The sequence below is a fragment of the Lissotriton helveticus genome, chromosome 3_1 (genome assembly GCF_964261635.1).
Source record: "Lissotriton helveticus chromosome 3_1, aLisHel1.1, whole genome shotgun sequence".
NCBI lineage: Eukaryota > Metazoa > Chordata > Amphibia > Caudata > Salamandridae > Lissotriton > Lissotriton helveticus.
In genome coordinates, this window is record NC_136061.1 from 229,656,956 (window position 1) to 229,671,830 (window position 14,875).

General features: G+C 41.2%; 1 protein-coding gene across 1 annotated transcript in view; it reads left to right on the forward strand.

Annotated features, from left to right (window-relative positions):
* The window catches only part of ZZEF1 (zinc finger ZZ-type and EF-hand domain containing 1), a 1,627,273-nt gene that overhangs the window by 590,566 nt on the left and 1,021,832 nt on the right, over nucleotides 1-14,875 (forward strand). The window contains exon 24 of the mRNA XM_078679684.1: nucleotides 10,235-10,436. Within this exon, the coding sequence (XP_078535810.1) occupies nucleotides 10,235-10,436 (202 nt within the window). The remainder of the gene's footprint in view (nucleotides 1-10,234; nucleotides 10,437-14,875) is intronic.

Consider the following 14,875-nt stretch of genomic DNA (forward strand, 5'->3'; position numbering starts at 1 on the left):
ACCTAGCGATTGGCTCCTAAAGTCAGAGTTTGGAAAATTAAACCTACCACCAGATTGTATGACAATTCTTAAGGAAGCAAGAAGACCCACCACTATGGCATGTTATGAAGCAAAGTAGAAAAGGTTTGTGATCTATTGTAACACAATTGATCCGCTAGAGGCATCTATACAAAATGTTATTTGTTATCTTTTGCATCTGTAGCAAGTTGGCTTACCGACACATCCATTTGACTACACCTTGCATCAGTAGCTGCATATCTTCAAAAGAGACAATATTTATCCTTATTCAAAGTTCCTGTAATTAAAGCCTTTATGGATGACTTTTAAAGAATAATACAGCCCGGGGTACCTCTTTCACCTGTCTGGAACCTTAACATTGTTCTCACAAGGCTTATGGGTCCACCTTTTGAACCATTGCACAATTGTTCATTTGAATTTCTATCATAAAAAGTTGCCTTTTTAATTGCTATTGCTTCACTAAAACGTGTTGGTGAGCTACAGGCATTAACTTTAGAAAAGAAGATTTCTTTCAACTGCATAAAGATAGATTGGTTCTTCGTACAAACCTAAAAGTCCTTCCAAAAGTGGTCTCTGCTTTTCATATTAACCAATCAGTTGTTACCTGTATTCTTCCTTCAACGTGATTCATTTGCAGAAAGAGCTCTATAAATACTTGATGTCAAAAGAGCACTATTATATTATATTGACAGGACAAAAGATTTTTGCAAAACAACTTTTTGTTGCTTTTGCTCCACCTCATAAAAAAATCTGATCTCTAAATCCAGTATTTCTAGATGGATTATTAAATATATTCAAACTTGCTATGTTAAAGCTAAAATAACTTTAACTATACCTCGTAGAGCACATTCTATTCTTAAAATAGGAACGTCTATGGCCTTTTTAGGCAACATTCGCATAGCTGACATATGTAAGGCAGCTACATGGTCTACACCACACACACTTTTATTTTTAACAGACTTTATTGAGCACCAGAGAGTGAAGACAATGTTTTAACCTGGTACATTACAGTATTTTCGTTTTTTGTTGTGCCATCTTAGCCAAATAACTTCTTATTTGCAGATTAGTTTGACTGGTTGTGAATGATAATCCATCATGGTATAATCATAATAAAAACAAATGTAAGACCAGTAATGCGTACTTTTAAGGTACAATGTTTTCTCTTGGAATGGTTGCATTTTAAAATACCTTTTGAACAGTTACGTTAACTAGAACTACCCCTTCCCTCCCTCCACCCTCCCTCCTGGTCTACTTTTTTTTTTGTTGTGTGACATTCAGCCTAGTACCATTCAGCTGTCTAGATAGCTTTTGGTTTCCAATTGCTGGTAGAGCGCGGTCTGGGTGTAGATATGGCCATAAGAGGTCTGTGTTGTGTGTTATGTAGTGATTTGGATATGTTATGGAGTAGGGGTGACGGGCCCAGGTGTAAGGTCTAACGTTCTCAAATTCTCTCGCATGCAGACCCATTCCATGGAAATGGGGTGTTTCCGTAGCCCTCTTGCCTCCTCTCGTCTAAGTGATGCGCTCTCTGCCCCACACCATCGGATCACATCTTCCTGCCACATATTAATGGGGGGCATCTAGATTTCCATCTCATGGTGATCCCTCTTATGGCTAATATAAGAGCTATGTCTAGGAAGCGCAACTGGACCCTCAGGGCCCTGGTACGTTTGCGGAGACCCAGCAGACATTCCAGGGTGTTTTGGATTGTTAAATGTGTAACCTCTTCGAGTACTCTTAGGACCCTCCCCAGTATATACCACACACACTTAACAAACATTATTGTGTGGATGTATTAGCATATTAAAATATTATCAGCATATCAACAAGCTAATGTAGGACAAGCAGTGCTAAAAACACTTTTTGAAACAACTGCAACACCCAGTGGTTAGCCACTACGATACAGTCTATGCAAAGCATGTGTATCTACAGCACACATGCCTCGAATGGATTACGTTACTTACCTTGTAAACATCTGATCTTGCCATGTAGAACTGTAGATTCACATGTGCCCTTCCTCCTCCCTGGACACCTATTGTTGTTGCAGTTCTTATTATTCACATTACATGCGCATAGACATCTCAATACTACATTTACTTAGTCCATTCTCAAACTCTTGTGGAAAAACATTCTAACAGTGGAGTTGATACCCATGCACAATATTACCGAAATTAGTAGTTACCTTACCTCGTGACTAAAAGACTTCTTCGAAGAAAAACAACTTGCAAACATCCGGACCCATCTAGATGGCAGGAGTATGCCAAGCATGTGATTCTACAGCTCTACATGCCAAGAACAGATGCGTACAGTGTAAGTAAGATAATCCTTATTAACTGACCTCCATGATCGTGAGAGTCGTGTGATGGATATTGTAGAGGAGGGCTTAAATGGGATTGGAAAATGGATTGAAATGAGCAGATGATCTGACAAGCCACCTGACTAGGACGATCCAGCCCTGCCAAATTTATATTAGAAAAAAAAAATCTACAGTGTAACCTGCCACATGCATGGGCAAAGTGATCCATTGGTGGAAATGTAAAGATGCAATAGACTCAATTAATTGACCCGCCAATGAACTATTAGGATTGTCGGCATGTTAAGTTAAAATCTCCTAAAGCTATGAAATTAGCCAACTTCTTTGCACAGAGAGGGGCCACTATCTCCCCAGTGGACGTAAGATCTCTCCCAATTATACCCTCTCTGGGGTTCTTGTCTATCATCCAGCCAGGTCTGGAGTGGGATTTATTAATAGAAAAACCAAGCCCTTCTGCTTGCAGTGCGTTATCTAAGGGAAATGCATGGCCTTGAAAACTATCCTTGAATCTGACTGCTACTCCACCTCTTTGCGGCCCTCTGTATCCAGTTAAAGATTTAAATAATTTGAAGGGCGCATCCCACCAATCGCTGGGTTGGAAGCCTCTCTGAGTCAGGTCTACATGAGTAAAAATAAATCCGTTTGGAATCCGTGAGATGGTAATAAATGTCTGTCGAATGTTTGGTGAGTGAGCATACGTTAGCCAGGTAAGTGGTTAATTTACTACTTACACCAGAGGGTTGAAGATCTAGGAAGTCCTTTAAAGGACTGATTTTCTGAAAACAAACAGGACATGCAAACAGGTTAGTAACAGCGGCCAAAGGGAATTTAAAACTGCAAGTGTATTTACCACAAGAATGTTATACCCACCAAAATAGGACAGACTGAAAGCCACTTTGGATTGTTATGGGGGATACTCATCTCCAAATAAAAGGCAATTGGCACTGGTTTATAAATACTTGCTGATATCCCTGTAGAAACGTTTTGGAGTGCCACCTGGACCACCAGTGATCTGAGCTTTTCCACCACTAATAGCTTCACTACTTGTCAAGTCTGCAGACTGGTGGACAGACAAACACCCCCAGGGGTTGGGGGCTGGAATGCATTTGGACGAAAGATCATTCTGGATTTTAGATCAATCACAGATGACTGAGTTTGTTTGTATTTTATGTTTGTTCGTGGACTGCAACCCGTTCAGTTGCTGAAGGAGCGTATTTCCTCATGTTATTCTCACGTTATTCTCACGTTTGTCATCATCATCATCATCATCAATACTCTTTATTTCGCTATATATATATATATATATATATATATAGCATATAATGTGCAAAAATATATATTACAATCCAAATTTTGTTAAAAACTTATTACAAGTAAATTCCTTCATAAATAAAAGAGCGCAATAAATAATACTTAAAAACCTTACATCATCATAAACATTTTCCAGTGCATGCAGTTGTATCGTTTAAATCATGTAAACAATGACTCTGTAACTAGCAGCCTCTTTTATCAGGAATCAAAGGGTATCTGGGTTCTCCTAATCTTCATTGTGACCCGAGTGAATGAAGCCAGAGAATAACATACTAAGGGATCAGCCAAAATTTGAAAGAAATATATGGCGGGTTGGCAGCGCCTAAAGTTATATTTACGCAAAATTGGAATAATAAATCTCTTCCTACGGGCATCAAAAGAACTGCAGAAGAAGAGTATATGTAAATCTGTCTGCATAATAGGGGGGTGGTGTGAGGTCACTTTCCGAATGAACGTTGCTGGGATAACCCAGCATCAGAAGGATATAATTTAGTCAAAATCCTGTCAAAATGAACCAGTTTAGGGGTTAGGGATGGAGGCTAAATAAGAATCGATAAACTGAGTTATGGGCGGGGAACTTTTGGTAGAGTATTACCATGGCTTTTGTTCGGTTATACTCCTTTCTTTCATACACCATTTTTTGTAAGAAGATTTCTTTAATCCTCACCTTAGAGATGAGGGCACAACTCAATGGGTTCTCAAATGTTTGTTTTTTTTACAATGTTTTGTGTAGCGCGAACTTGACCAGAATCGGGTATCAGAGCGCTTTACATAGCACCAGTTGCAATACATGAGGACACATTCATTTTTTGTTAGGCATGGGGAGATTAAGTGATTTGCCCAGAAAAACAGGATGTTCAGCGAGACTCAAACCCAGTTCCCCAGATTCGAGGTCAACTGCCCTAGCAGTTAGGCCAACTCCTCTCTCCAAGTCCCCAACTACTCTGTTTCAAGATGAGGCAGGATAAAAACAAGCAACAGGCTGTCACCACACAGATTTTTGTTAAAACAGGTTACAATGTACAATACGGCAAGCGGTTAAAAAGCACCACTTGCCATCGTTAACTCGCGGGCAGAAAAGGCAGCACTGAAAAAATCCATTCATTTGCAGTGCCCAAGTGCGTGGGCAAAGATATTGCTCAAAACAAATATTGCTCAATTCTATTAGCCTAAACAGTCAAAATTGCCATTGAGCAGTTTGTGGTTTCAAATTGTTAAAGTGCGACCATCCCAACTGCTTAATTCCTAGCAGTTTCCCAATTGAACAAACGATAACTTTGAGTGTTTGCAAAAAGGTCTCTAAAAAAGCAATGTTTTAGCTTTTTCCCATCACAGTTTAGTTACAAAACAAAAATGTGTCACTTTAAGTAGACGCCATCAACTGACACAGCTTAAACACAAGGTTACATTTTCGTTCACTTCGTCAAAGTGACAGGAAGTGTAGTAACTGCAAGAGCTACCGACTTTGGAACTGGGCGGCAGGTTTGGACCAGGACCAGGAAGGCGAAGCCGGACCTAGTTCTGATGATCCTGCGGTTAGATCCAACCTTAAACAATCCCTCAGAAAAATCTGGTTCAAGCTCACCATCTCCCTGTGCCATATTGAGTTCCACAATGAGGTGGGAGTGAGACAAGCAATGTCTGAAAGATATGGGGCAGCTAGTTCAGCATGACAATTAGAATTTGAGCAGCTACATGGTACGGCTATCAGCCTTTAAAAAAAACTGTCTTCCTTATACTGGAAATAACCTGTGTCCGCTATGCCCCATACCCCTTCCCCTTATGTGGCTACAGAAATTGCTTTGCCTCATACACTGTCAGTATTTCTGGGATAGGTTTAGAGCCACGTTTTTTAATAAAAGAAAAGATGGCCAACTCTGTTGTCCACCATGTGTTTCTAAGGGTGTTTACTGTCAAAGAGGATCCCCAGGTGAGAAAATGTTTCAACCACCTCCATTCTTCTAGAATCTAGCAGGAAAGATGAAAACTTATTCGGTCGATCCCCAGCCACTAATACAGCCGATTTTGCCACATTAACCCGCAGGTCCACATCTTGCTTTAAACTACAATACTCTTCTGTCAGTTTCTGCTGTGCCCTCTCAGTTCTAGCTTTGAGGACCACATCATCATGATCTGGTAGAGAAGTATAAGCAAGGGGACATAATTGAAATGCAGTATGTCTCCACCATTGGTATATAATAAAAATAAAAAGGGGGCACCTCAATGAATCTCGATGGGCCTTGTGCACTCTCCATTCTTACAAGCGGTTGCCTGGGAGTACATCTGGCGGATAAACACAATAATAGTTTTATCTATGTCCATACCTTCCATTACTGATCACTGCTTCGAATGGGTAATGCAATTGTAGAGGCCGAAAGGCCCAGAAAGACCATTTATATTTTACCTTTATTTGCCGCTATATGTTTAGCGATTACCATGCTCATTGGTTTATTGTCCCACTACCTTTTTGAAAACCATACTGTTTGTATAAGAACATTCCTCGCTTCAACCCAGTGCCCTAATCTATTTCACTATCAATGTAGCTCCGCCATCTAGCAAGGAGATATGTCTGTAGTTAGTAGGTAATGCCTTGTCTCCTTTCTTGAAGACCGGAGTTATTATTGTTTTTTTCCAGGATACTGGCGATCCCAACTTGCCTACGGCATTAAAAATGTTGGTTAATAGCGAGGCCTAGAGATCCTGCAATTCCAGCAAGCAGTCTATAGGATCCCAGTCTCGACTGGGAGCTTTAGCAGTACTACACTGAGCAAGCTCACGCCTGACCTAAGCCATTTCAAAGGCCAGGCTGCCACCTTGGCCGGTCAACCCCAAGTTATTTGGGTATGCCGAAGGCTTGCCTTTAACTTATTTGGGAACGCCGAAGACTCACCTGTCCTTTGTTGCCTTAATGCACTATTTTCCTCCTGAAAGGTATACAAAATCTGGGCCAAACTGATATGGGTTGCCCTCTGGAAATCTAGACTGACCATGCCCAATTTTAGACAGACCGAAGGATAGGTTCCAGCATTCAGAAGACAAAGTGTTTTTTCAGCTAAATTCTTGCAGTAGTGATAATGATTCTTCCATCCCGCTGCTGCATTATTTGTCCTAGATGGACAACAGCGGCCGGAATTCACAGATTGGGAAAAAGGAATGGGAAGAAAGAAGAGAATGAACCGTATTGCTATTGCTCATGGGTAGACAAACTCTTTTGGGGAAGCACATAAATACAGCATGCAATACTTTTGACACATTTTGTGTGGCTAGAGAAAGTCACACCAGTATACTTTACTCAAGAAGTATGCTTTTGATAGATTCAGTCACTTACTTGTTTATAAACTGTATCTACCACTTAATATGGAGGGAAGGGTTTGGCTCTTGACCCTCTGTATCGATAGAAATGTCAGATTATCTACTTTAGCGGAACAAGCATTAGACACTTCTTGTTTGCTCCATCACAGTGCATCTCCTGCATTTGTTCATACATTTACACTGTTACATTGTGCACTCTGTAACATGATGGATGGAAGAACTGTCTGACTGTAAATGAGTTGTGAGCAAGAAAAGAAACAGAACAAAACCCAAATATGAGACCGATCTTGTTTGCTTCTTTCCCAGAAACCCACATGTGACACACAACCATTAATCTGCATCTTTACAGCCATCAAGGCTTTCATCAGAACCCATTTGGAATGCTTCAATTAAATCCGATAACCTCTCTGATATACTAAACTGGCAACTGGAATGCCATTGTTCAGTTATTCACCAACAAAAGACCAGGTCTAGCATTAACTTAATAGCGCAGACGGGTTACTGCCATCTCTCACTTCCCCATATGTGGTATATTGGAGTGGATCACCTTAATATTGTCCCCTCATACAGATCTTTCTAACAACTTTACCGACCACAAACTTTCGACATATGGGGATTACTTTTCCCCATAGCAGCATCATTAACCCTCTTGCTTGAGAAGCAGTTGCAGCCATTGTCAGTATATTCCCTGTAAAACTGGAGTAATACCCCGTCAATGGAAACAGCAAAATGTAACCCTGCAGGCCGTGCCCTCATAACCCTGCAAACGTAGTCAATATCCAATCAGTAGACCATGTTTACATCAGTACCATCCTACAAGACTGCCAATCTGGTTTCAGACCACGCTCCAGCACCGAATCAGCAAGCATCCGAGTCATGGATAAAATCGGCACACAACCTGAGTTCGTACTGGGCATGGGCTCCTGCTTCATCTGTGAGCCAAATTCGATAGCACTGACCATCCTAAGTCAATAGTGTCCTTTCACACATGTTATTGAATGACAGTGCACTATGCCAGTTCTCCTATCTTTACAACCAGCGACTAGCCCATATTAGGCACATCCAACCCCCACAAGCTGCTGAAAACGTAAGGTGTATCTAAATAGTACTAGCTGTGATTCCTTTGATTACGCTAAGCCCGCAGCTGTGCAATTTTCCTACAGATATGCACAGAACCGGCAAAAGTGAATGGCAAGGCAGCGATGAGGCACCTACTTCATTAGCTACAGCAGGGGTATTGAGGCTTGGCTGTTGCATGTCGGTGTCACGTTAAGCCTTTGGTCAGAGATGCAGGACTTCAAGCAGAAGATCATAAATAATGGTGCAAGAGAATAGAATTTAGGAGCTGAAGCATTGGGATGTGAAAAAGAGAAGGAAAAAAAGCAAGTAAGGAAAGTGGACTAATGATAGGATAGGATGAAAACGAAACCTTCAAGTGTGTAAGAGTGGAAGGAAAAAAAGGAGGTAAATAAATGCAAAGGTGTAAGAAATTAAAGGATTGGAAGATGAAAAAATCTGGGTAAAGAGATCAGGAAGAATTAAAAGGATTTAACTAATGAAGATTGAAGAAATGAGATCAGAAAGGTAGGATGAAAGCCAGACAAAAACATCTGAAAAGGAGGGTTAATGGATAAAAGCAAGACCAGATAAACCAAAGATGAATGCAAAAATGAAAGTAAGTATACATCAAAGGAATAAAGTTGTTACAATAAAAGGAATGAATGACAACATGGAAACAAAACCAGGACAAGATGACAAGAAAAATAAGGAATATGAAAAGGAATGTGATATAAAAAAGATGAAAGGAAAGAAGGAAAGAACTAAATATAAGGAAAGAAAAAGAAAGTGAGAGAAAAGGAAGCAAAAAAGAAATAAAATATGTGAATAGAAAGAAAAAGGCGAAAGAAAGGGGAAAAAAGTGAGGTGGAAATAGGACGGAAGTTGAAGGTTGAAACAAGTGAAACAAAAAATGTTCAAAGACAAACACAAAACAATTCTGTAAAAAAGGATAATGGATGTTAGAAAAAGGAATAAATGAAATATTTTCCATCATAAGAAAAATGCAGACTGAATAAATTAATATGGGGAAATGTGAGGGTAGAAAGATGGAGATGTGTTAAAAGGCAACACAAAATAAAAAATAGTGAGCCACATCGGAAAGAAAGCAGAAGAATGAAGGTCAAAAGGATGGTAAACGAAAAAAGCTTGTTGAGACAAGGAAGAAATTGGGTGAGAATGGTGAGTGCACAACTGAGGATGAAAGAAGGAAGAAAATAGTCATGGGAAAAACTGAGCTGGGAGTCCAGAAAGAAACATTTATTGAAGGACAGTGAGTTGTGAGACAGGAATAGTAATTTGGTGGTGATAAGATGGAAACTAAAAGAGCAATGTAAGAGCAAAAGGTAGACAATCAGGCAAGAAACAAATGTGGAGGTAAGTGAAACTGATAAATCAAGGTGTTCGAAGAAGAGAGATGGCATTAAAATCAGTGTTTACTTAAGATCTGACTTTTTCTATCATGACATGGCATACTTATTGACTCATATCATGAGACACTGATTAAAGGGTTATAAAGATTCAAGCCCAGTGTACCCATGTTTTTTATGTCCCAAAGAGCCAGTGCTGGAGCAAAATAATGTATGCACCTGTAGAGGTGGTTCTCCAGCATTGGTAACTCATGATTCTTTCCCAGCCTCCCTGGTCAGTTGTTTACTTTTGGTATTGCTTGTCTGTTTTACATGCTTCAGAATATAAGCAAAATGGGTGCCAGATGGCGTTGTCACTGCTGGAGAGGGAGGTATGGATATAGCTAAGATGAACTAACCTTAGAAAAGAATCCTTTTAAGCTGCTTCTGTTTTGAAGGCACATTACTTGTTTCATTTTCACCCGACAATTCACATCTAAAACAGTTAAAAATAACAATGTTGGAGAACATCTTTTACATATTTGTAATATTCTGTTCACTTTAGAGCTCATAATCATTTTTATGTTACAATTAATTCCCATTAAGTGTTCTTAGACAAAAGAGATAGCAATACTCCATAGATGGCTTCCTAAAGTATTTTTCCAAAAAGGATGAAATTATAACCAAGATTTTATAGCTCTGATTCAGAATCCACAAAAATATATTTTGTCAGATAGAAATATACAGTAAAAATGTTTACATTACACATGACCTTTGTTACTGTTTAAAAATACATCTTCACCCTTTTCGATGGCTGTAATTGAGGTCTTTTATTTTAACCCAGACTTGTAACTACTGCCTCTTTTCTTGGTAGAAAGTGACCATCAGGGCTGGTCCGCGTCTGCAGTTCCTGTTTCATTCAGATAGCAGCAATAATGAATGGGGCTACAAATTCACAGTTGTTGCTTATGGGCTACCCGATGTTGCACTTACCTGGGGATTAGATCTGCAGCTTCTTGTGGCACGGCTAATGGGGCGCCTGGCTTCCAAGACCTTGGGTTTTAAATCCTCCTGTGGTAAGTGGTTGTCATGGATTACACTAATGTATTTATCCGAGGTAATGTCTGCTTGCTTTGGATGTTGGGATCAAATTTTACAAGAAAACTCACGTTTTTGTTGTTGTTGTTAAATCTTGTTTTCAAAGTATAAGCTGCATTACCAGATAGGTTTATTACGTTTAAAGTTATGTAATACTTGGTAAATTGTACATAATGGAAATGTCATCATCCTTTTAGGCTGTGAAGGGAACAGTCACTTGCTTTGGGGCCAGACATTTGTGAATCTGCTAACATTGCCCAAAGCACAACATATTTGACACACCCTTAACTGACCAATCACAAGTGAGCTTGGATTGACCACTGCAGAAGCAACAAGGATTCAGGGTGCCAATGAACTGGGGCAGAGTCAAAGATCCCTTGAACTAGACTATTAGGGCTGGGGTACTTGTTGACAGGAAAGGCACTGGACAAAGTTATTGATGGAGCCAGTTATAGCTACAGTAAATCAGGGTGCTGCAGGGCAGCCTCGAGGAGCATGAGCATATCTGTATATGAATTTCACTGACAGAATCTCATTATGTACCACAGGTCAGAAGTCAAGTGCCTTAGGTATGTAATCCCAGTGCTACAGTTGCATCAGTCTTGAAATGTTCAGATTGCGGTGCATTGGAAGAGTTGCACGTGGGATCCTAATTTAGAATAGCAAAGTTGTTACCAATCAGAACAGAGGAATATTGGCTAAGTTGTGTACAGGTCTCAATATAGGAATAGGAAAGGATCATGTAGCTTTGGCTTGAGTTATAGCTGAGAGAAGTGTGTTTGGCTAAACATTGAAATTACTAGTGCATCTCAGCTGTGATCTGTAACCCGGGGCTATATGGGTGTAGAATAACAAGTTCTGAAATATCTGGAGGTGCTGCAGGTCAAGACTGAAGTGAATTGGTTGGGTTTTATGTAGTGTCCTTATTTGAGAATGGTCCGTCAATGAAACGCTTGATCTAGCTAATGATGTCACGTAGAGTCATCGAACATGGCATAATTCTGCACAGATCTTTTGCAGAGAAAGAGGCACAGATATAATGCATTTACAGAAAACTGTATTCACTGTTCAACAAAACTACAGTAATTGAAGAGTCATTAAAAACGTCCGGAGACTGAATGATAAACCCTCCAGTAATCAGGATCTCAGGATGTGGCTGAATTTTGCAGACAAGGAGAGGTTATATTGAGTTAGATGTCTGTGTTCAAGCTGATTGGCACCTTGCCATTGGGATCATCTTCAGTTTCTTTCCAACACTGCTAGGCTGGCCCTTGTTGGGAAAAGCTAAATTGTAAGTCCCCAAATCTAAAGTTAGGTCCACTAAGAAGCTAGATGTTATTGAAGATCACGAAATTGGCTCTGTTTCTAATACATTTTCAGCGGAGAGAGGAAGCTCCTATTCTCCTTCACTAGAGCAATCATTCTCTTCATGCTTGGATAGGGTGTAGGTGTAGCGTGGTGTAGGTGTGCGGGAGAAGGCCAGATGATGTGTGAGAGGCACATAGAAGAGAGAATAGGCAGGTGTAGAAGAGAGACCCATCTCCCAGAACTGAGGGAAGTCTTCACTTGTAATGTGCAATGTGACTATGAGGAGTTGTGCTGAGGAGAATTGTCCATGTCAGGAGAGGGAAGAAGGTAATAGGATAAGGGCAGTGCACAAAGATTATGTGGGTGAGGAGAGGGAAGTAGGGAATGGAAGAGGGGAATTACAGAGAAGCACCTTAGGGATTGGGAATTTAACATTAGCGGATGAAGTATTTCCATGAAGCAGTTTAAAGCGCTCTGATATCCTTCGGGATCAAGTTCACGCTATATAAAACTTTATAAATAAATAAACATCTCTTTCCAAATAATCTGTGCAAAATGGGGCAAAGATAGGATGTTGTTCCTAGCATGGTGAAAGGGTGGGAGAGAGACGGGACAGCAAAAGGGATCAAGGTCGAAAAGTCAACAAACGATGGCTGGTTGTGGAGCAGAATGAAGACATGAAGGGACTGAGGTGGAATTAAAAAAAGAGAAGGTGCCGGGCACTGCAAAGTATGCGTAAAGTAATGGGTCACACTGGTATAACCCAGAAGTGTTTTTTTTTCCAACATGTTGCCGAAAACTAATTTGCCTAGAACAAATTAGTGTGTGATTCTTAAATTGATGATCATTGCAACCTGAAATAACTTTATTTTGTTAGGATAAAAAATGTGACAAGTTCTTTCCCAAGGCCCCACTTGTGCAATAAATATGTTAAATTCTACGACAAGGAGTGGATTGAGGTATTGCAGAGCCCCAGTGAGATTGCTATAAGGGCTTGGTTTTGCTTGGTGCAGCTACAGATACTGCATAGGTCCTACCTCTCCAGGTCAAGTGTGTTCAATTTGTGTTGTATCGACTCAGCCAAGTGTCCCAGGGGTTGTGTTGGTGTGGACACGTTCTATCACACACTTTGGACCTGTCCACATATCCAAAACATTTGGACTGAAATAATTGAGACAATTAGGGAGGTGACCGGCCTACCTGTGCTGCTTGAGGCCAAATGGTTGCTGTTGGGATTGTCGTTGGTAGAGAAATGGCCCAGTCATGTTAATACTTGGCTCAACATGGCTGCAGGTGTGGCGAAACCCAATTTAGCCTGTCTATGGAGTGCAGACAGGCCCCCTGTGACCAGCGACTGCAAGGAGGGCCTGGACTGGGGCCAGCTTGCGGAAGAGGTAACATACCGCTCCCGAGGCTGCCTGCACATTTTCTAAAAGATATGGGGTCCATGGAAACCATGCAGGAGCACAAATTGCCAAGAAATGGGCGGAGAGGGGGTAATCACTAACACATAGCAGAATGGGGGGTAGAGTTTGCAACAGCTTCAGTGTGTGGGGGCCTACTCCAAGGATTTCGGAGTGTTCTATTTATGATGTGCAAAGGCCCCATGCAAGCGGCCCTTAAAGTGAACATTGCTTTGCTTTTAATGGCTCCAACGCACCATGAATGCGTCAGCTTGCACTTTATTTGCATTGCCTAAGTACAGCTCGGTCTCAGGGGTGCTGCTCCGACTCCACTGGGTTCCTGTGGCGCAAAGAGTCCGGTTCAAGGCACTCTGTGTTATCCATAAAGATTTGACGGGCTCCTGCCCGGCGATCCTCAGAAACCTGGGTTGTCACTTTGTTCCCTGCCGTGCTCTGCGCTCTGTGGCTCTTTATCTGATGCGGGTGCCACGCTTCCGTAGAGCCAGAGCTGGAGGCCTCTCCTTCAAAGTTAGCTCCTACTCATTGCCGACCCCTAGCAGGAACACTCCCAATCCCTTGGTGTTTAGAAAAGCAGTAAAGACATGGCTATTTCAGTAGCTCTTCTCTATCCCTGCTCTTTAGCGCTGGGACAGCCATGCGCTTTATAAATCACATAACATAACATGACTTGTGTTCTTAATCAACTGCTTAATAAAAAGAACTGATAAAAAATGACATTCTGTTGAATACATCTAACCACAGATTCCTCATCTTGCGAATATATTCCCCAAACAGAATGTGTTCGTAAACTCAAAAGCAATACTCGTGAGGACTGGTAAATGGAATCATGTGGCTCTGTACTGACGTTCCACTCCAGAAGTAACGAATGTGCTGTGTATAGATGCCAGCCAAGAATGCTGACATAATGTGCTTTCTTTCCCCGCTTTCAGGTGTGGGAATCCAAAGCTTAATCATTTCGTTTACGATGAGTATTTTTCTCCCAAAACTTTCTTTAACCATTGTGGAAGTGATATGTCACCTCCCAAAATGACAGGATTTAAACCTTTCAGGAAGTGTTGCAAACAGATGTCTGTAACAGATACCCACAAGGCATGTCTGTGGTGCCTAGGGTCGGAGCATGACTCCAGGTTCTGCATTGATTGAGCTCATATGATCTTGAAGGCTATACAGGACAGTGAAGCAAAACTCTAGTTTCCATGCTTCGGAAAACTCTGTGCCATGACCGTTCAAAATCGAAAAGAAAGTCTTGTTTCTTCTCCTGAAGTCGCTCCTTAGGCAGGTCCTCACGGTCTAAGTCTTCAGGTAAGTCTAAAAAGAAGTAAATGAAATCTGACTGGGAATCCACCCCTTGCCGCCACTCTTACTTCAAAGAGAGTGCAAAGGCATCATTGTGTCTCCCAGTATCACTACTAAATGTCTGAGGAGCTGATCTGGGATTTGGTCCTGATGCACCCGGCAGCCCCAATTTACCGGTCCATCTGAGATGTTGCAGCAACTAAAGTCCATTACAGAGGCCATGCTGCATATATTTGGCATGCTTTCCGGCTCCCTCTGGTGTGCCTTCTGGTCCCAGGATTTTCAGAGGCCTCCAGTCAGGATACTGTTGACTGGCTCGTCCTTAGAAGGGCCGGTGCCTTTTGAACTCCCATTGGGTTCTGCACCGGCGCCAATGATGCCAGAAGAGA